Genomic DNA, 22,255 nt, shown 5'->3' with positions numbered 1-22,255 from the left:
TTAGCCGTCCACACTACTGATATCTCCAGCCGAGAAAAAGAGCTCGAATGCAGACTTGACATGCGCACAGTAGGGAGATGAGAAGTGAATTTCTCTGTGCGAATACTTAGCTGACCTGTTCTTCCTTCCTCTTTTTAGACTCTAATGATTAAAGGGGGTAAGTTTCTTAAGAAACTGTGGTGCTGCGTCGGTGGGAGAGTATAGTAAGTAATTTAGAGTTAACAACTGAGTTAAAAACGTAAATTGGCCACCGTAAAGGGTAAAAAAGTTGACGTTTCGAGCGTTAGTTCAATCGCTCTGACGAGGGGGCTAACGCTCGAAACGTCAGCTTTTTCACCCTTTATGGTGGCAAATTTACGTTTTAAACTCAGTTGTTAACACTAAATGACAAGGGAATATCTGCTCCTAAAAGGTTAAATCTGGCTAGCTGAAGGAAAAAAGAACAATTTTGACGAAAGCAACGAATCGCGTAACTAGTGTCGTGTCCGCTTTGACTAAAACTGGATTCCCCGATAACATTTTTTTTTTTCTTCATGCACGCTTTAGGATACTGTTATGCTGAGTGGGTTGCGAGTGAATCACTGAGTCATCGGCTAGCGGTTCATAACGGATAGATATACTGCTTGGTACTCAAAATTCTTTCACGTTCGCGTGGAAAATCTGGCATATCTTTGAAGCGAATACATTTGGACATAAATAGCATAAGGGATCCTTAATCAACTCAATACTATTTTGAGTCTAAATGACGTTATCTTGTCTCAGCCAATATGGACCAAAGGCTGTTTCGGAAAAAATAAACGACACAGAACTCACACGTCGTAGTCAATAGAATTGATACGTCCCTTGAACATTGAAGACTCGATGAACAAATACTCATGAAGAGATTTTTTCCTTCACAATACTGGTCTTCATGCGTGAGATAGATTTCTTGAAGGACTCATCTTTTGTTCCACACTCCTTTAAGAGCTTTAAAGGAGCTTTGTAGTTGTGCCTCTCTAAAAGTCACCGATTTTGTAGGAGTGGTGTCGAGAAGGTCAGTGTAGATTCTTTGCTTAATCAGTTTGTTATTTTAAATCACGCATCACTTTCTTGCCCAATACGATCTGGTTGATGCCGACACAGAAAGTGTCTCCTTACCGCTACTAGCCAGTTTGGCTCCAACGGACGCGCGCCGGATCTGTTTATAGTGCACCTTTTCATCATTCACAGCGTAGATTCTTAATCTTCAATGGCTGCTCCGAGTGTTATTCCGCCTACTATACATCACGGATAAATTTCCAGACAACCGTATCTACAACGGAGGATAAGATTTACTAGTCCGATTTAAGCCATTTTCAGAGTGACACAGAAAATTGTATCCCATAACCTCACGTTAAATTCGTTGTTAGATCTCTTTGAAGCCTTGCACCTGCCTAATTTCAATCAAGCAAACCTTGTTTTAAAAAAGATTTTTCAGCTTCCTTCTTCTATGGTCTGCTGTGCGTGACCTCACGACATGTTACATGTTTTCTATAAACACGTGTAGATCGTGCAGACTGTTTAAATATGATATCACGAAATTGTTGAACAATTTGAACTCCGAAACGAATTTAGGTTGAGCGGGATTTTTATAGAAGGCAAACTATACGTTGTATATTCGATACTATTGCTGTTCTTTTGACATGGAAATATCTTTACTCTTTCCCTAACATATGTCCAATAAGCAAGTTACTTTCGTGTTATCTTGCCTTGCCGCCCCGAGGCCATGGTATACACCTCTTTCCGTTTGACAGCTGACCTCTCTCGTGCCACGGAAGTACAGTCAACTACAAACAACTGGCTCTTTTGAACAAAATTGTTACGTCACTATAAATAAGCCACATGAACAGTAAGTTGAGGCCTTAGTCAAATCAAGACTCCTTTGGGACGTGAATACAGTCAGCGCGTACGGTAAATTCATTCAGATACCACCTCAGTATATCAATACGGGGAAAAGAAAACGAGTAATTGAAACACTGGGGCAAAGCGAAAGATAAATAAGGTGAGGCTATATTCCTTTAAGAACTTACGTTTTTCAATGCGAATTTAACAACGTTTCGCTCATTTGAACTGTTATCTCATTCTGTTTAAATTGTTAACATTTACAAATTTTGGCGTAAAAAGCAAAAAAATGAAACAGCAACAATTACAACAAAAGTTACATCTCTGAACTAATGATTCATTGACTAGTGAACTCTTATTTAGAGCAGACCCAATTTTTTAAAAAAAATTGTCATATTAACCATAAGTTTTACACAAACAAGTACGAAGTCTGACAGGCCTCAACGAAAGCCCTCCTATCTTGAAAACGTGTTTCAGCTGTTTCATGGTATAATTCTAAACTAGTTTCATCTTGTTCACGAATTAAGTTATGCAAGAAAAAACTCACAATAGTTGCCACAAACTTGTGTTTTTCTTTCTCCTTTTGATTCACAATAACTGTATTTATACCTGTCATTCAAGTCACATTTAGAAGTTTATGTTTGGCCCAGAAAAAACCAATATCTTTATCTGACATTCATTATGAAACAGTTTTAAGATTAGGTTTAGGTTTGTCAAGTTTATGATGCTAATAGCGTCTACTGATCGCGTGCGTGTTAGTTTACTCCTGAGTGCCCAAACCCATTTGAAACGCCACAGGTTTACTTGACATCTCAAATATCATTACCGGTCCGTGAACACTCCAAAACGCGTCCTCGCGTGCATCACGAACAACATGGCAAATGCTAACATGCAAGCTACTCTGAAGCTGAAATTACGATGGGCTAAAGAAAACATTGTATGGATTTAGTGATCAAACGACACTTTTTTCGTGTACATGGCGTGTTAAGTTATCTAAGCGGCTGGTATTTGAATTTACGTAGGGGAAATAATTATGACGTTGTGATAGTTTGCGTGATGTGGTAATTTTCGTGACCGTTTGTTGTCATAGCCTTACTCCCATAGTGCTCTGCGCTAAAGGGTGTTGCGTGACGCGTGCGCAGAACATGGCATTGATAGACCGCCACATGTGCGTTCGAAAGTCCAGCAGTCTCTCACTCAGTGCGTACAACTCGACTCACCAAGAGCTGCGTCAACCGATCGCGGCGAGGGGATGTTAGAGAAAATCGCTATTTCTCATAAGTGATTTTCTTTCTCCCTTTCAGCAAGCTGCTGAATATGCAATGCTCCTAGAGCGTCAACAACATGGCCCTTGAATGACTTGGGTGGCTAAAGCATCGCGTCTTTGATGGCTGTGTGCAAGAGCCGGTCTTTGATGGCGTTTCCCTCGACGCATTCCCAACAACCGTCGACGAGCTGCCACAATTCACATTACGCTCCGCTCGCCCAACAAGAAACACAACCGGACAAACCAATTGGTTATGGAGCGTTCGGCGTAGTGTGGTGTGTATTTTGGAAGATAATCGTATGAGGTAAGTGGGATTTTGAAGCGTTCTTTTAACAATTGTTCCTCGTCCTCGCAGGTCTGTGACGGATCCAAGAAATGGAAAGAGGGTCGCTTTGAAGAAGATGCCGAACGTTTTTCAGAGTCTCACTTCATCGAAAAGAGCCTACCGGGAACTTAAGATGTTGTGTTTCTTCACACATAACAACGTAGGTCTTACTTTTTGTAAGTTCTGGATTTAAAATGCCGGTATTACATAGAAATGCCGAGTTAATATTAGAACGGAGTACATAATTATTCAAACATGTACTAGCCGCTTTTGGCGTGAGTTGTGAACAAGGAAATTTCATCTGTCGACTGATAATCAGCTGATTATTATTTCATCACGTAGGTACTCTCTGCTTTGGACATAGTTCACCCTGGTCACATAGATTTCTTTCAAGAGATGTATCCTTTGTTAAATACATATGTATTTACCTTTGTAGCGTGACAGAACGAAATCTAAAACAATAATTCGACATCAATTTCAGACACGGGTTTGGCTCAAGGAGGGGCTTATTCTACTTCGACTTTCTGTCGTTAGAATTAATTGTTTGAAAAAGATCCAAAATAGGAAAGTTATGTTGAGTACTGCGGAAATTGATCAAGATTGAGATGTTGAAGTTCGCTTTCGCTTCAAATATATTCAAAGCTTAACTACAAATATCGCTCTGCCGCCTGTAAAGAAATAAATTGAAGAAAGTGCTCGGCCTCCCATAGCGACTGTGTAAAGCTGTTTTCGTTCGAAGTGAAATGGCGAATATTTGTGGTTTTTTGTATATCGTCAATGTGAACTTGGTTCTTTGTAGGAGTTTGAGCTTTTGAAAGAATCTCGACGATCGAACCCAATTCGCTTCCCCACCTGTTGATTTCAAATTTCGCTTTGTGTTTGATGACGCCGACATAGTTGACTTGCAGTTGTTTTAGCACATTGTAATTTTTTTGGCGAAACCTCTCGACATTTCTCCTTTGTGGAATTTTACAAGTTGATTACGGTCTTTTTACTCACTTGCATTGGAAAGTTGGGCGTTCTTTGATGGGAAATATTCGTCAGTTCCGGTCAATGGTCGGTCGATCTGTATTCGAGCCATGACAACAAAAGGGACAACTTCCTTTGTGTTGATATCTTTCCTTTTGTAAAGAGCGTCTTTAAAAATCGGACGCGGTAGATCATTTTTACTTACATTTTGGTTATTTGTCGAGCGAGGTTATTAAATGGTCACATCTCGCCTTTTGATGGTATTTCTGGCATGTGTTTTTGTGTTATCGGTTTCTTGGACCAAAGATTCATTTCAGATCCTAGTTATCCTGTTTTACATATGTGTGGTAATTTCAGTAGCTACATTAGATAAGCATATCTTGAGTATTGGGTGTGTTTAATTCAGAAAAACCAACCTATGATTCTTCTCAGCTTTCATTTTCACCAGATTTAACTAGATGACTAACTTCCTGTACATGACAAATGGAAAAGTTTAGTCTTTGTGGTAGGAATTATCATAATTTAAATTTTCAATGACATACAAGATAAACTGCCAGCTACAAGAGAGGGTAGCTGTCATGGTTGCTATGGTATCAACACTTCTTTTCAGGTAGGACTTAATTCTTATTCATTCATGCTCTAGTATAATAATCGTTGGCATTCACAAAAACTCCAAAGGTTTTTTGTTAAAAAAAAAGTAAAGTGAAACAAATTGCATGGGGCACTTTTCAGTTTCAGTGAAACTGTTTAAGGAAGCTCTACCAGTTTTATCCATTGTCTCTGATCAAAGTCTTTTAAATTCCAAATATTATTAGCACAGAAGTGTGGTAAAAATTATGACCAGTTATGGGGAAGGTGGAGGATTATTTAGCCACTTCCCCTCTCTTTTGTGTTTAATGTTGGAGTAACCACAAATCATATTAACATTGTGAAATATGGTAGGGCTCCAAGTAAAGTTTTATTTAAAAGTCATCATATGGAAAACCTTAATGATGAGATGGTCATCGGAAGCACAAGTTAAGTTGACAACAAATGAAATGAATATATGTTGGAGTAATTTGTGAAATACTTCATAACAGACTGTAATGATCAAAGTGCCTCTTGGTTTTTCTAATAAGGAATATTTCTGGCAGTTATTTTTGGAGGTTAACCAGGTTTTATTTTGGGTCTAAAGGAAATTTTCTTTTAAAGAAAAGAACAAAATGTTTAGAGTGCTGTATGCATATGTTAATTTAACTTGAATTTCAGACCACAAACTCTGTGTGATACTGGTATTTCTGCTTGTTGCATGACTGTTGCTCAAAGGTCACCAAATTGACTACTTTCTCTGTGGATTCAGGCACCAAATTTTCTTTCCACTTGCCACAGCAACCAAAAGAGTCACAATATAGAGCTCTGAATAACTGCCTGTTTTGTTTGATAGGACAATGAGAATTCTTTCAACTTACACCTTTGTTTCCCAGGTAATCATAGTCATAAGGTTGAATGTCCACCTGCATTAGTCAGTAATAAAAAAGAAAAGAAAAAAGACTTTTGGTCAATGTGATGGAAATCACCCAGATTTTCATGGAGTGCAAACTATTATCATGAAAATTTTTTACTCCTCTCAAATACCAGTGGGTATAACAAAAACAAGTGTGATACAAACTTAATACTGAAATTTGATGTTTCTAGTTTGTGGCTTTTTATATTAGAATTTACAATAACCCATTCTGAATTATAGTTTGGCTTCTTAACAAAGACTGACCATGACTTCTTACTAATGCAGAGAGAGTGTGACAATTTCATGTCTATAATTGTTATCTCTATGGAGAAAGGATGTACTCATAAACAATGTCACAAGAAGTTTTGATTTCAAAATAAAAGACTGTTTAAGTCAGTAATGTATTGCTTGCAAACAGCTGTTTGTAACCTGTTGTTGATGAATAAAAAAGTAGGCAGAACACTGAACATTTAAATGTTTATTCCGATGTAGAAGTTTATGTTGTTGAAGAATTTGCTATACTGAGTGGACTCTAATTAAGAATGGAGTTTTGAATGATGATCTATCTCAGAATTATTAAGAGCGGGTGTAGGATATTCTGCCCTTTTTGCTAGGATTTTTTTTTTGAATAATGAACTGAATTATTGATTCAAAGCCAATAAGGGGCACCTTGCTGGGCTTAAAGAAGATATAGGTCATTTAACTGCTTATCCAAATAATGGAAAAGGTGGCTCCTAAGGTTTTGCTCTTTGTCTAAGTCTTGTGAATAGAAAAATCTTAGGCAACTGAGGCAGAGGGTTTAAGTTGTTTGGCTCAGTAGCATACATGTCTTTATTGCCATTCATTCTTTCCCAAATCTAAGTCAAATTTAACCATTTAACTCCCAAGATCTGATTGTTAATTCTCCCCTCTAGCCACTAAACATATTGTTGTAAATTAGTTGTGATGATTTGGTGCAAGATCAAGATAACAACTTCTACGTGATAAGTTCGAATATTCTCATTACCTGTTTACTGGATAATGTGAGAATATTGTGGGGAGAAGTGTCATGTTGATCACTTCTAGTAGTTAAAGGATTAAGGAAGTGAATGGATGTATGTGTCACATGGCCACCAACATATTAAAGGTTAAAAGCAAACTGATCATCAGTAGAGGAGAGGGAGGGTGCAGTCAGAGTATATATCATTCAATCCTTGTGTTGCATACCTTGACTTGTTGTTCAACAGACATATAGTTTCAGAATTGATGCAATCAGATTTGCACAAAATCATTGTATCGCCACAACCACTTAGTTCAGATCACGTTAAAGTTTTCCTATATCAGATTCTAAGAGGTGAGTGGCTATTTGTTTTAGTGTCAAATAAGTTAAGGAAGGCTGTTGATTGACTGTTCTATCCCAGTCCAGAGCTGTAAACAACTGTTATCCACCCAGGGGAATGTGCAACCAAAATTAGCACATCCAACAGAGTCATGGTTGTAGTCTGACATTAAGTCTGTTCAAATATTTTCACCCAATAATTGGTTAAGTAAAAACTTGGTTGCATGGAGAAAGTAATTATTTAGGAATAAACATTACGAGAGGAAAGTTTTGCCTCATTTTTTGCAAATCAAAATGAAGACAATTTGGTCATATGCTGTCTGTCCCTACCAAGGGAAGTCAGTAAATGGGATAATCCCATTTAGAGATTACAGAAGGGTATTTGCTCTCACAAAGAAAGTCTAATTATGTTATTATATTATTTTCAAGTTGTTTTCCCTTTTGTAGAAAGTAAAATAATCTAAAGTGATTGTATCTGCAAGATCTAGCAAACTATACTTGGATGATGAGAAAATTAAGCATAATTGATATTCGGGAGAATATCAATGGTGTCCAACACAGGGATTTCATTCAGATTCTGGACTCATAACGTCAACAGAGATTTGTGTCTATTTTATGAATTATTGTACATCCAGCAGTGAGTACCATCATAGATGTAACAGAGAAGTTTCAATATTCTATTTAGATGTTAAAGTTGCCCTTTTTTATATGTAGGACTTAAATATCTTCACTCTGCTGGGATATTGCATAGAGACATTAAACCTGGAAATTTATTAGTCAATGGCAATTGCCTTTTAAAAGTAAGTATAAATACTTGTTTCTTGTTTTTTCTTTCACTGTGTTTTCCATATGATGTTAAGGTTAACAACAGATCAAATTAAGATAAGACAAAACAATACATTCTGTGAGATGCTTGAACTCATGACTTTTGTTCTCTCAGTAACCTACAGTAGGTAACTAGTTTTGAGTTTGGATTTTAAATAAAGAATCCTAGATTCTTGAAATACCCTGGTATAGGTGCTGCATTTTAGGGGTAGAAAATTGAATAGATACCTCAGTGTTTAGTTAAGTAAATATGGTCTATGGGAAGGAAGTGGACATTTTCTACGCTAATGTATTCATTTCTTGACATCAAAGCGTAAATAGTTTGGGTATGCACCCAACTCTCCAATGGTATAAAAACATTCAATGACAACTCTGTTGGTAAAAACATTATTGCATGAAACCTTGCCTTTTTATTATAGTCATCTTCTCTTCTTAAACTCAAATTTCCTGTCTTTGATAACAGATATGTGATTTTGGTCTTGCTCGTCTTGAAGAACCTCATGAAAGTGCAATCATGACACAAGAGGTAGGGATATTTTCGGTGTATACCTTGTAACTTGTGTGACCCCTATAGCAGTCTTGGTGATTTAAGCAATTCAGATTTATCAGCTATCTTGTGCCTATGAGCATTAGTCATTTTTATGGAGTATATAGTTACATTATATTGAAGCCATGGAGATAGTTGTTGGCACAAATGTGTGTTAAATTAAAGAAGGCAGCAACAGTATGCTGAACCTCAAACCCTAAAAAGAAAGAAAAACAGAAGTACCTCGTTTCCAACTCTATTTGCAATCAAATGTTTGTAACAGAGAGGGCGTAAAGGGCTAAAAACAGTTGAATAAAAAATCAATTAATGAAAGACATTTATGCTGTAACAGATCAAAAGTTGAGCTGGGTTAGAATTGTGCAGTTTGCTAGAACCTGTCCTAGGCAAAGATCCTGATTAAAATGGACATTAGCAATGGTCTTGTGGATGCCTGCTTTATACTGTTTTCACTTTTCACTTTGTTTTATTGTACAGTCTAAACAACATGACAAGGTGAGATTTCTTCTTTATCTTTATGACAGGTTGTTACTCAGTATTACAGGGCACCTGAACTGTTAGCTGGGGCTACTAACTATGGTCAAGCAGGTTGGTAGACAACAGTTACAGTATTGATCTTGATTCTCCATAAAACTATATACAAATGTGTGTAATTAAAAAAATATTAAAAAGAGAAGAATAGCCTGAAAGAATTCCAGAACGGCACTTGAAACTTTGGACCTTCATGTACATCTATCACACATTGTATTTGGTAAACCACTTGGCTTCTCATAGTCCTTCCACCAACATGCTTAAAGTATATTGTAGTGGAAGACTGGAAGAAGATGATGTAAAATAAAGAGAACCTGTCATTGCTCTTAACTCACACTTTTATTAACAATGTGAAGTCTAGAGTAAGCCTCGTACATTTTGTTATCCTCTGTATGTTTAAGCTTTTCCACCAACATGCTTGAAGTATATTGTGGCTGAAATTTTAAGACTGGGAGAAGATGATGTAAAATGGAAATAATCTCTTACTGCTCTTACTTACATTTTCATTAACAATGTGAAATCTGAAATAAGCCTTGTAAATTTTACTATCCTGTGCATGTTTGAACTTTGACTTGATGAATGACTTTTCTTTTTTTTTTCCATTTCAGTGGATGTGTGGTCAGTCGGGTGCATTTTTGCTGAGCTCTTGAGTCGAAATATCCTTTTCCAAGCACAAAGTCCTGTTCAGCAGGTAGGTGGATCTTGATTGCTTCTTTATTTTGATTGTATCATCAGACTTCCTGCAGATGTTTTAAGCTGCATTGTCTTGCTTCCAAACTTTATGACACGTGTCTGATGTATCTTTCCATCATTTCAGCTTAACCTTATCATTGATTTGTTGGGAACACCAAGTTTGGATGACTTATGCCGAGCTGGTGCCAGCAAAGGAGCTACTAAATACATTCTTCAGAAAGGGCACAAGGCAGTAAGTTACACAAAACTAACAAATTTGAAACTGATTTCTCCAGTATAGTTTTAGTAAGGTTTCAAATGAGAAAATTCCCATTGTGTTGAGACTAAACTCAAATATGCTATTTTCTGTCATCTTTTGTTCTAGCCTGCCTTAGCTAGTTTATATAATCTCTCTAATCAAGCAACACATGAAGCTGTTCATTTGCTGTGTAGAATGCTGGTGTTTGACCCTGTAAGTACATTTTTTAAGATCATTATATACAAATATAACCCTGCTGTACTCTGGCAGAATATTCAATTGTTGTTAGCCCTAAGAATTTGGTCCAGAGCTTAGAGAGTGAACTACTGTACTAGCCTTTTAGGGACAGTAAGTTTATTGTCAATCAGAAGTTGGTAAATGACTATAAAGCTGTAGCAAGGTTTGAAAAGCTGATGTTTTGACTTGCAGCCCTTTGTGTGAGGGCAAACAGGAGCAATAGTCCTTAAATGAAGGGCTGTTACTCTAGGAGTCTGCTCATGAGGATATGCTGTCCAAGTTTTAAGTTTTGTTTCACTGGCTTGAATTTATTTAAATTATTTTCATGGCTTGTACTTAGACTGTAATTATCCCAACAGACACATATCTCCCTCAGTAGATAATTACACTGGTCAATGTATTGTTGTCAAGTGTGGTAAAATCACTTGAGTATTCATTCTTGGTTAAAAAGTAGCTCTTTGAAGTTAAGTACTGTTTTTAAAAACCAGCCCAATATTGAGTTGGTTTTTCCTCCATGCAGGTAATCCAAACCACATTTTTCAACTTGCATTGTATTTTTTTTTGTCTTAGACACAGCGTATTACTTGTACAGATGCATTATCCCACCCTTATCTTGATGAAGGAAGGTTAAGATTTCACACATGTATGTGCAGTTGCTGTCACACAACATCAGATGGGCGGCAGTATGTTTCAGGTGTGATTTTTTTTTTTTACTGTAATGACAATTTCATAAGTTCTTTATGGCATTTGATTTTGTATGTGTTATTACAAATTAATCTAACTTATTTCTTGTCTCTTCCATAGACTTTGAGCCTGTATGCCAAACAACTTTTGATGATTCTTATGAAACTAATCTCTACACCATTTCTCGTGTGAAAGGTTTGTGTGCAGATTTTTTTAGTTCTTTTTCCTATTTTCTATTCTATTTTGAAAAAAAGATTATTTTCTTACTGGGTTCAATTTCCTCTTTTCAGAGTCTCTTTACAAGTTTATAACAGATCGTCATCAGAACACCATTCCTTTGTGTATCAATGTAGCTTCTCCTTCTTTTAGAAGTTTTCAAAGGTAAGACAATTTTTAAATTTTCAACAATTTGTTCTTACTAGTAATATCACATTGCTTCTTTTTCAATGAGTGGACTTAAAGCTGACTTTTAAACTTGAAATTCCTCTCGCCATGTTAACCTTTCTTGTAAAATTTTTACTTATTTCAATATGCTATTAGCTGTTTCATCCCAGAGAAACTTCACCATTCAAGCAGAATTTTAGATGACTTATCCATCCACCTTTTTGGAAACCAATTTCAGTAACGCATCTTAAATTTTTAATACAAAAGACCTTATTTCTATTCAAAGTCAAGCTATAAAAAGGAATTGTGCTCTCTTACACTGCTTCTTGAACAATGAACCACTTACCATGTATTTACAAACCTGTTATTTGGCCTACAACTGTTGCTTTCAGTTATCAGTAGTTTAGTTTGCAGATAATCTGACCTCAAAATTAGAAGGTCTTGGGCTCAAATCCTGGTGAAAACTCACATTTTTCCTTATGCAATGTTCATTACAAATACTTATTACCTTTGATTATTTAATTTTTATTTCACAGTTCTGGAGTAGCTCCACAGCCAGAACAGCAGAGTTCTCCCCAGTTGTGGTAGTGGCTATCCTTTTTATCAACTAGTCATAAAAATTTTAAGAATCAAGCTTCTTAGTTTTGAAGGGAAGCAGATTTTTCAAATCAAGACCATTTGTTAACAGTGTGGTGTGGGACTTCTCCAGGAATTCTTTTGATCCACTCCATTTCTTTGCATATAGGTAATAAGAATTTTATAGGAACGGTGGAAGATATTATCATGTATTCAATATTTGCAGCTACATTCATCGCTTCAGCAAATTGTATAGGCCAAATTATCAATGATTTACGAAAAGGACAGTCAATTTTTGTCTGAGAAACAATTTTCCAGTAACTTTTATTGCACTGGGCCTTCATGTTGTAGTTAAGACTAGAGAAGTTGACATGGAGGGCTAAGTTTTATTGTTTAATGATTTCTGTTGAGTTTTAAAATGTTCTAGACTTTACAGGGTTTAAAAACTCTTTGAATCAAGGGTAAGCAAAGTGTAATTTCCTCCAATTAATTCTTACACCATTAAATAGAGGATATAACATTTATCAGCTGCATTGTATTGTCCTGATGCAATTGAATATTAGACATTTTCAAACAAGTAACTGGCAGATGTTAGCAGTCAAAGGTTATGTGACTTGAATCGAAAGAAAAATGAATTCATCATAAATGATTGTAGGAACTTCTCTGGTACAATTTTATGGATTTTTTTGGAAATTTTTCTTAGTTGACCTTGCTAACTGTGTTGGATTAAGTTTATCCCATTTTAACCATTTATCAGATAAACTAGTTCTTTGCTGCTGCTGTTTAGAAATATTATAACTATTATTATTATTGTTATTATTACTGATATTATTGTTATTATTAATGATATCATTATGTAAATATTTTTGTGTTTGGAAACTCCTTTCAGAATTGAAGATTCTTCAACTTCTCTTTACTTTAAATTTTTTTTGTTTTTGAGTCCATTGTTTGGGAGAGCTGTACACAATTTCAACACCGCATTAAGTTAGTAAAAAATAGAAATATTCTGCTTTTTCAGATAGTGAGTTTACTACTTCAAAGCCTTACAACATTAAAAAAAAAACAATTTTTTCTGAAAATTCACTAAAATTTTTCCCTCTCACTTTATATTGACTAGTACAAAATTTGCATCATGCAAGAATCATTTTTTCAAAGTTTCCTTTTAGCTATTTACATGGAGAGTAGATAAATGTAGTCATTCTTCAAAGTCAAGACAACTTTCCTAGCAGACATTCTGAAATTCACAATATGGAATGTTCCACGTTGTTGTAAGGTTTTGAGAAGTTAAGTCTGAGACATTGTATTGTCTGCCTAATAACTTGTGGACTAATAGGATTCTCATCAACAATTAAGTTCTAGTTGTGTAACTGTTGTCACTGTCTGAATGTGATAATGATGTGCTTGTTGTGCAGGTCGTAGTATGTTACTTTTTTCCTATCTCTATTTGAAGTGGTTTCACAAAGTTCCCATTTTTATAATGATATCTGTTGTAAATTGGAAAACTGTGTTTTTTCAGGTAACAAATAACTAGATAACTTTTTTTCTCATAATTTTCAATTTGTTTATTTGCTTTTTTTATTACTTTTTAAGACCCCTCACCCGGTTGGAATGGTCATCCTTTCATTTCTAAGAGTGCCAAGTAAATTCGAATTCCTGTTATCGTTTTACCGCCGCTCAAAGACGCTGTTTGGCAGCTCTTACGGGAAAGATCACCTTTCCAGTTGAAAAGGTTTTCAAAATTTACCTTTGAAATTATGACAACGGAAAGTGAACGCAAATATTCGTTAATGTAAAAGATACAGGCGGACTCCGATTGCAAATGACGAGCCAACTAAGGGTGGAATTTAATTTTTCATTTACTTGAAAAATTTGGTACTATTGGTCTGTAGTTGTCACTCTAGAAATGCAAGGACCCAGCCTGATACAAACACTAACTGCAACACTTGCTTCCAGACTTCGACGAGTCGTAATTATTTCTTCTTAAATAGAGGCCTATAGTAAGGAAGGGCAGTTAAGATGTTGTGGCTAATTAAGCTATCATTTACTGTACATGAATCGGATGTCTTTATTGATTCCGCTCTTTGTCCATTTTCGCGTTTTAATCTATGGAAAGCTTAGGATATGTCGAGTCTGTAAGGAAACTACAGATATGTGTAAGGGGACTACTTGAATTTATCTTTTTCATTTTTTTTATCATTTATTTATTTATTTCCTTAAGTGAAGTCAATATTTATATATATACATATATGTGCTTTTGCAAGAGGCTTTGCTGTGCCAAAGCTCGAAATGTGCATCAGGTAACGGCCTAGTGAACGAGCCGCTCTTGTTGTATAGCGAAATGAATTGCAAAAATGGCGCTGATGGCAAGAAAATAAAAGATAAATTTTATACATTATGGACTGGTTTCCTCTTTTTCATGTGCATACTTCTACCCCGCATTAGTAACGGTGAAACAATACATCTCTTAAGTATCATTAAATGGAATTTTGGAAAAACTGAAAAAAATAAATAAGTAAATAAAGCAGACATAAACGATAAAGCTACAGTCACTCACCTAATATCAGTTTTCCTTGGCCGTTCTAAAATATCAGCTAGAAGAAATTCCGTTATTCGTAGTACCAGTAGCATCGGAAAAGACTTCCCTGAAGAAGCCTGCCTCTCCCTCTTCAGCCCCATTCCCCCCCTCCCCCGACTCTCCTGTGATGCAGTTTGTCCCGTGACTAAGGAAAGCCGTGACCATGTAGAACATGATAACTTTTAATGCCACAATTGATCGTGTTAACCCCTTTTTCCTTGGTTGCACGTGTTCTTACCTTTGAATCACACCTCTATCTGCTAAGAATTAAATACGGTGACCATCTTGGGAATAGAGGTGAAACAAAAAGTCACGAACCTCAGAAGTTTTCATCCCGAAAACCACGAACACGGCGTGACAGAAACACCCACTCACGAACCAGTCAATAATATTTATCTTGAGCTTTACTAAGAGAAGACAAGCTTTGATATTGTTGATTTGACATTGGAATTTGAATTGTTTTTCAAGATTCTGGAAAGCTCCAAGGATAGTTCACCCTTGGAGGAGACATCTGTTGTGGTTGCATTCCATGTAAAATTACCACTCCCCAAAAGTTCGTCGATTAGTTGTAGAAGTTTGAACAATCAGGTAAAGCTGCCATGAAATGTTGTTGGTCAAAACAGGGGGAATTGACTCTGAAAGGAACGAAATCGAAAGGTGAGAGGAAAGTTCTTTTTCATAAAAATGACTTTTCCACCTGACATTGCGTGTGATAAAAAATGAAAACTGTCAAATTACGACCACATACGTTTGTAAGGTAGTAATGGTAAAGCAAATTTAATTTTAGATCTCGAATTGTGAAGGAAAATATTGTTACTATTTGTTACTCTCGTACAAGACCTATTTAAGATTCTTGCTTTCCTTTTATTTTGTTATATGTAATTTATTTTGCGGTCTCAGTGGTTTAGACAACTCGTTCTAGAATAACCTTAGAGTCTACATAGATGCAAATATGATCTTAACAGTCCAAAAACCAAACGGAAACATCATTGTATTACGCTGAGATATTCGATCATGTTTCGTGGAAAGTTTCTTATGCGAGTTGTAGCTGAAGAATGATGTAGACTTCGTAAATGCAAAATCCAAACAACTGTGTCAAGAAAGTAGAGAAGGTTATCGATTACACAGGTTTTAAGATGTTGATTCTCGATAGCCGATATGATATTCAGTAAGTCGCTCATAGCCAAGTTTATGTTATGAAAAGTATAAGTTTTTGGCATTAAGAGCAGAAGATACTTTTTGTCAGTAGAGAGTTGAGTGAATGGAGTATCATGATCATATTGATCTGCCGGAATAATCAAGGTTCATTTCCAAATTTTCACTTATTTTATTTTGAAATGTAAATGAAGGTTACCTAAGGAAAGTTTCATAACTGCAGTACCTAGAAAAGTATTTCCACAAGATTTGTTTTTCGTCCATACTAATAACCATATTGAAATAGGCTTGATGTGTTTTATACAAAGTTCTCTCAAGGTTATTCAATGCGCAATATTTCGAGTTAATGAGATCGAATAACACTAAATTAACACGCTATCTTCAGAGAATGACGCTTATTTCTTAGAGAGGCCGGCTCACGCTCGTGACCTTTGTTCATGTTTTTGCTGAACTCATTCCCATGTTACTTAATTTGAAACTTTGCTGTAAAACGTTACATTGAATAGTAAAAAAAAAGTTTCTATTGCAGATCAGTCAAAGACAAAGCTACAACGGAATGTCGAAATTGTCAACAAGTCAAATATATTTGAATATCAAAGTCACACGTTCAACGGGCGCCATTTGAGATAGGGCAATTCGACAGCTGGTTGGAACTGGCTGTCCAAAAAATTTATTCGTGATTGGATTTCGATATTAGTCAAAGGCGTCCATACTTAACCAGATTAAGTGACACATACTGTCAAAATGGATTTGAAATTCTGCTAAAAACGGCCCGAGGCTAAAGCAAAGGGCATGAACCCATAACGAATGAGGATGTCGCGTGAGACACTCCGCATACTGGGTACATAGCCACCTTAAAGCTTTTGTCAAAATTTACACTATTTGCAAAACAATTGGTTGAACGCCTAACTGAATGAAATGTGATGCCAGCAATGTGGTTGTTGTTATTTTACATGTAACTGGAACAAGTTTTGCCGAGAGCACAAACTTTAACTGTGCATGTGTACTTGTAAAGTGTTGGCCACCAAAGTCACTTGACTTGCATATTTTATCGTCAGACTACGAGTTCATCGAGAAAACGTCATACAATTGACCCGAACAAACCCACAAAACCGATATTCCGTTGAACAACCTGCAATCAGAACATGATAGGCTTTTCTAGCATAATCACCCACAAATCTTAAGAGCATTAATGCGCATGACTGGGTTGACGTCTGTCTTAGTTCAAAGACTGATTGCACTCGACCCAAATACATCAAATACAAACATCGCTCACTCACGGGGCGACTGGAGGTAGCAATTCTTCTCTGTTTTTAGTTTAACGGGTAAGTTTTTATGAGAGACTCTTTGACGATAGGTTACCAAACTAGAGCTATTTCGTTGACCGAGCACCACTGAAATTTCCATTGTACTTCAAATGATTACATGGTGTCGACTTTTAGCTTTACTTAAAGGACTATTTCTCCGTTGGTCCTGTAAACGAGTATCGTTCGCCCAGTGAGGTAAACGACGTAAGTGTGCGTTCTTTTGACACGTAAAATTGAGCGATATTCTTATATGCGACTGACACCACGAAATGATCTCTTTTCCGTGTGTTACTGACGGTGGACAAAATAACATTTCAGTTTTAGATTACGACAAAAGAACACCTTTAGAAATCCCCACAGCATTTGGAGGAGAAGCTGGTTCAGGAGACGAAAGGAGCTCTTTCATTTCGGAAAAATTAATTGAATATGGAAATTCCACGCACTATACAAACACATGTATTTTGACGTTTTTTTTTTCTTGTAGTAAAAACACCCGAGATACTCGTTGTCACGAACGGTATCTGTAGTTACACACAAGTTATTTCGTGACATTAAAAATATTGATGGGCGCGTTTCGTTCATTTGCGTAGAACAAAATATAATGACCGACTAAGCCACATCCGACATTAAATTTACATAGAATTGTTGAAAGTGCCAACTTGAAACGTCCTATTGTCGACAACGTTCACTCGGCCGGCTCGCCAAAACTAAACACTGAAGTTTAAATTTCAAATGTTCCCGGAGTAACAACACTTCATATATCTGCCCTCTTACAGCCAAGGAAATTCTTGTTTTTCAGTGGAGAGCGCTGACCTGGTAAAGATGTCCTCAAGAATTAACGGCGGAAAGTATGAGTTGCGAGTTGTCCACTGTCTACAGGGTCACAAAGATGTACTGTATTGTGCTGTAGATCCCAAAGAAGAGACTCTCGCTACGTGTTCTGCCGATGGAAAAATAAATCTTTGGACAATTGCAACCGGGCAGAAGTTAAGAACCCTTTCAGGCGGCCATACGGACGAAATTACATCGTGTGCGTTCTCTTCGATAGGAAACATTTTGGCGTCTTCGTCTCGAGACAAGAAAGTCATTCTGTGGCATTACAAGACTGGAAAACGGGCTTCTCGTTTAGGTAAAAACTGTTGTCCCTTTTTTTCTTAAATATCATTTTTATTTTTGGAATATAACATTGAAAAGAAAAAAAAAGTACGAGTTCTTATTTGAATCATTTAACTCAAAACCAGATGCGCTATAGACAAAGTGCATTATGTATTCAATTGTTAGTGTTGACCAAGTAGATTTTCAATTGGCAAAAGGATTTTCGTCAGCTATAATAACAAACTGAACGATTAAAAGACGATTTTCAGAGATAAAATATTTAGCAATGTAGGAAAAGCACTCTTTCTCAGTAGGACAACTTGATCAGAAAAAGTGCCGATTTTTCAATTTGATGTCCGCGAAATTGTTTCACCGCAAAAGAAATCAACAACGATACTGTCGTACAGCAATCCGCAATTCCTTGTCCGCATCAATACTCCCTGGCCTCAAAAAAGCCAGCTTTGTTTAAATAAAGTCTATTCCTTCTGAAGCTGTTGGAATCGAATAGATGTAGGAGGTTTTATAATTAAATTTGCTTGAGGAAAACATTGAACATAATACAACATGGTTTGCAATCGGATGATAATATTTAACTCGAAAGCGGCGGTTCAAAGCGCACCTGTTTGTCGCAGCTTAAAATCAAATATTTATCGCGCGAGGTTTGGTCACAAGTAGTATAAATTTACATCATAATTGAACCAGCGAATTATTTTTTGTCAGTTTTACTTTTTTCCTGGGGAATCCTTTTTTGACAGTCTGATTTTTTTTTCGTTAATCCAGATATAGTTATGTCTGTTTTGCGCAATTTCCCCCGATTTGTATCTTTCATTTTCTACTAAAAAGCATTGCTTTAGGCAGAACGCTTTAAAAAATGAATGAAAAATCTACTATCAGCAAAAAAATGCACTTTTGCGCAAGGTTACTCCTTAGATGTTTCAAGTTAATTGACTTAGTTGAAAGAGGAAGTTCTAAACATAAATGTTGAATTAACCTGTACCAAGTAATTATCGCCTCTTACCTGTACACAGATCCGATGGAATTATCTAGGTAATTTTTCAAAAAGGCCAGCAAGGTTTAATTTTTATCAGCTATATCTCGTAAAAGTTATATGAAAATTGTCTAAGAAAATGATCAAAATAGTTGAAGCGATCGACATTGTTCTGATTCACAATCTTTCCTGGTTTGATAAAACATATAATCGGAAATGAAAGCTTACCGTGGAATATTAGTTTTTACTTAACCCATCTGGACTGTTAAAAAAAAAAATGAGTACGATTTCAAATACTTCCTCCTTTGCAAAAAGACTTTGTAGTAGATTCTGTTTGACACAAACAATTCCACCTGAACGAATATTCCTTAAAAAATCAACCGTGGACTTTCTTCGTCCTTGTCATTATAATTGATTCTCGAAGAACAAGACCACACAAACAAAAATACGATGAAACTTACTAACATCCGAGTGTTGATCAAACGAAACAGAGTTTATGTCATTCTAACACCGTATCGTTCTGTGATATTATTTTCTGTCAAGTGTTGAGGGATTGCTGTAGTTTTGCTGTCTATCGATCGTGTCGATCTGTTCACAAAACTCACACTATCCTCTCATCCACACCTTAGAAGAGTCGTGACTTCGTCACCGACATTTTTACGCTCTTCAGACACTTTCTTCGTTCTTACTTGAATGTTTTTGGTTCCTTGTAATATTTTCTTTCTTTACATTGGCTGTTGTGGCTATTTCCATGGTTTTTACCACATTCTGCTGAATTTCACTCTGTTCTCTTCAGAGGTAACGATCCACTATTTTATTCTACAGAGCTCCACTCAGATGCCGTCCTTCAATGCACCTTTTCGAAAGATGGAAAACTTCTCGCCTCCGCTTCACGCGATAGGACCGCTCGCCTGTACAAGATAAAACCAGGTGCAGGGGAATTTGTTCCCGGAGGAGAGGTTAAACAACTCGTGGGGCATACCGCCGCAGTGAATTGTATTCAGTTTTCGCCGGATGCTGCTGTGGCTCTCACGGGCTCAGATGACATGACGATCCGCGTATGGAGACAGGAAAGTGACTGGAGCTGCGTGACTACTCTAGGCACATTACCCGGACCTGTAAAGAGTATAATATTTTCACCGGTCGACCCCGTGTTTGCTTCCTTAGCTGGCAACAGTGCAACAGTATGGACTATGCATGGGACTAGCTATAATGTTGAAAACAGTGCAGACATCAGAGGCAGCAAACAATTGAAGGTTTGTTTGTTAGGGTTATAAAAGAAAGCTGCTATGCAGCACTGAGGGAAAATGCACCTACGGCAAGCGTTGCATCCCTTCGGTAATTTTAAGAATCTTTCATGGATAATTCGTTCCCTCTTACCCTCTGGAAAGATAAGGAAGTAGAAGATAAGGTGGCCTGTCCGATCGGCTGACTGGCCTACCCCGGATACTTAGGTCTAAGGCTCCATTCCTGTTAAGGGTCGCAGAGGTTTTATTGGTCTTTCACTTATGAAAAACGTTTCATTTCATCCTCTATGTTTGTCTTTTATTCAGGCAATTTCCTTTATTCCGGACGGCAGGCACATAGTAGGCGTGGCAAGTGATACTACGATCAACATCTGGGACTCTGTGGAGGACCACGTTTGGAGCAGTTGGAAGGATACTAGGTACGGTATTGCTTAGTTTGTTCGGGATGTCTATACCTTGTCACACCTGATTTTATCTTCTCATTATCGTCTGTTTTCACCACATCAGTGGGCGCATTATGAGATCACTTTCTCCAATAATCACTCTATGCTGTGCCCCCTTCCATGACACATTTCAGCTCATCCTTTCCAACTTATTTCTCCTCCTTTCCGCTTTTTTTCTCCCAGCGGAGCTTGCTAGTGTTTTATCTTATGCTAGAAAACAGTCGTTTTCACTCTTCCAGAGCAATTAACCTAACAGAGACCAGTTCCATGTGGTTCTGTTTCATTCGTCTTTCCCATCTCGACCACACTCATTTTTGTCGCTATTTCTTGCCCTCTTTATCCATCTCAGCCATTGGCATCAGCACATGGTCAGATGTCGTTCATTAGCCGGTGTTATCTTACATGTCACACAGCCATGAAGACGTAGATCTTTGTACAGTCTTGGATAAGCGCATCTTGGTGTCATCTCGGGATTAACTTTTGGATAATAATCCGGAAATAAGTACAATATATGCAGAAAGAATTCAACAAATCGTGTCTCTCAAAGTAAACTCCAAGTAGTTATTTATCTAGCTGTCTTCAAAATTTTGCACCCATGAAACTTGATAATTGTTTTACTTAAATTGCTCTTGATTTCGTTTCAGCTCCAATCAACATACCGGTGCAATCTTAACGTGCTGTTTCGCTGGAAGAAATTTTATTTCTGCCGATGACACTGGATGTGCATTAGTTTGGGAGCTTATTGAGAGCAATACAAAGTAGCTCAGAACAACTATGACTGCGACTCAGTCAGGCTTTGTAAAACATTCTGGAAGATAATTATCTTCAAAGCATCCCTTAGATAAAGAACTATCAATTGAAATAAGCTCTTCGCTGCACACTGTTGGAAAAAAAGTCCGCAAATCTTTCATCTTACTCTGTCCAGCGCATAAATGAAGACAGAAATAATATTATCCGCAGGCTACCCAACCATCATCGATATGCATCTCTAAATACGGTTACCTGTTGAAAAATTGTTTGATGAGCTTTATCGCTGTAAATATATGAAGTATGTAAAAGATGATGTAAAAGAGAAAAATAATATATAACCTGAGCATGAATAATTAGTTTGATAAGAGCCATGTGGTACTCCTATGTAATTCTTACACGGGTATGTGCCGCCCAGCGAAGCCGTGATTTTTGGCCCCCTAATCTCGACTAGGGCAACGAAAACACAAATCTTTGCGAAATGAGCGAGAGTTCAACATCGAATTCCGATTTCACAAAATCTGCATATCTTGACAACCGTTGGGAATTACCCAAGAGTACAGATACTCTTGCATGGTAAAGAGGGGTACTCAGAGAGAAAGGCGTCTTGTCCAAGAACGCAACACAAAGACCAAATTAGGGCTGGAAGCTAGATCTCCCGATCCAGATTCCAGCGTGTTCCCCACGCGTTTACTGGATCTAAAATTACAAATGACCACTAAGCTAAGAGAGCGTTTACTTTTATTATTTGACATATAAGTTAT

General features: G+C 36.9%; 2 protein-coding genes across 5 annotated transcripts; both read left to right on the top strand.

The window, feature by feature from the left end:
- Positions 1 to 1,858: 1,858 nt before the first annotated feature.
- LOC113685997 (serine/threonine-protein kinase NLK) lies at positions 1,859 to 14,329 on the top strand. Of its 2 annotated transcripts, XM_027203593.2 has the most exons (15): positions 1,859 to 2,020; positions 3,165 to 3,402; positions 3,483 to 3,612; positions 3,795 to 3,850; positions 7,131 to 7,237; positions 7,937 to 8,022; positions 8,511 to 8,573; positions 9,116 to 9,179; positions 9,731 to 9,813; positions 9,940 to 10,047; positions 10,180 to 10,266; positions 10,861 to 10,984; positions 11,095 to 11,169; positions 11,265 to 11,355; positions 11,895 to 14,329. In XM_027203593.2, the coding sequence occupies exons 2-15, from the start codon at positions 3,248 to 3,250 to the stop codon at positions 11,944 to 11,946; spliced, it is 1,281 nt and encodes a 426-aa protein (XP_027059394.2). In that variant the 5' UTR covers positions 1,859 to 2,020; positions 3,165 to 3,247; the 3' UTR covers positions 11,947 to 14,329. The 2 variants fall into 2 exon arrangements, with proteins under 2 accessions (XP_027059394.2, XP_027059393.2); XM_027203592.2 differs by lacking the exon at positions 1,859 to 2,020 and having other exon boundaries at positions 2,965 to 3,402.
- A 589-nt stretch (positions 14,330 to 14,918) lies between these two features.
- Positions 14,919 to 21,844, top strand: LOC113686008 (uncharacterized). 3 transcript variants are annotated; one of them, XM_027203602.2, is made up of 6 exons: positions 16,861 to 16,989; positions 17,290 to 17,427; positions 17,771 to 18,100; positions 19,880 to 20,310; positions 20,608 to 20,720; positions 21,389 to 21,844. In XM_027203602.2, exons 3-6 carry the CDS (start codon positions 17,794 to 17,796, stop codon positions 21,504 to 21,506), a joined length of 969 nt encoding a protein of 322 aa, XP_027059403.2. In that variant the 5' UTR covers positions 16,861 to 16,989; positions 17,290 to 17,427; positions 17,771 to 17,793; the 3' UTR covers positions 21,507 to 21,844. The 3 variants fall into 3 exon arrangements, with proteins under 3 accessions (XP_027059401.2, XP_027059402.2, XP_027059403.2); XM_027203600.2 differs by lacking the exons at positions 16,861 to 16,989; positions 17,290 to 17,427 and adding an exon at positions 14,919 to 15,166; XM_027203601.2 differs by lacking the exon at positions 17,290 to 17,427 and having other exon boundaries at positions 16,852 to 16,989.
- The last annotated feature ends 411 nt before the right edge of the window (positions 21,845 to 22,255 follow it).

This window comes from Pocillopora damicornis, chromosome 12 (assembly GCF_964200805.1).
Source record: "Pocillopora damicornis chromosome 12, jaPocDami1.2, whole genome shotgun sequence".
In the NCBI taxonomy this organism is placed as follows: domain Eukaryota; kingdom Metazoa; phylum Cnidaria; class Anthozoa; order Scleractinia; family Pocilloporidae; genus Pocillopora; species Pocillopora damicornis.
The sequence above is the reverse complement of the archived record's forward strand: the minus strand, read 5'-3'. Positions and strand labels throughout refer to the sequence as shown.

Coding starts and splice junctions, on each gene's coding strand:
- LOC113685997 (XM_027203593.2), top strand. CDS start 3,248: ATGGCTGTGTGCAAGAGCCGGTCTTTGATGGCGTTTCCCTCGACGCAT. Junction 3,851..7,130: donor ATAGATTTCTTTCAAGAGAT/GTATCCTTTGTT, acceptor GTTGTTCAACAG/ACATATAGTTTCAGAATTGA. Junction 10,048..10,179: donor TTCAGAAAGGGCACAAGGCA/GTAAGTTACACA, acceptor CTTTTGTTCTAG/CCTGCCTTAGCTAGTTTATA.
- LOC113686008 (XM_027203600.2), top strand. CDS start 15,109: ATGAAATGTTGTTGGTCAAAACAGGGGGAATTGACTCTGAAAGGAACG. Junction 18,101..19,879: donor AAAACGGGCTTCTCGTTTAG/GTAAAAACTGTT, acceptor TTTATTCTACAG/AGCTCCACTCAGATGCCGTC. Junction 20,311..20,607: donor GAGGCAGCAAACAATTGAAG/GTTTGTTTGTTA, acceptor TCTTTTATTCAG/GCAATTTCCTTTATTCCGGA.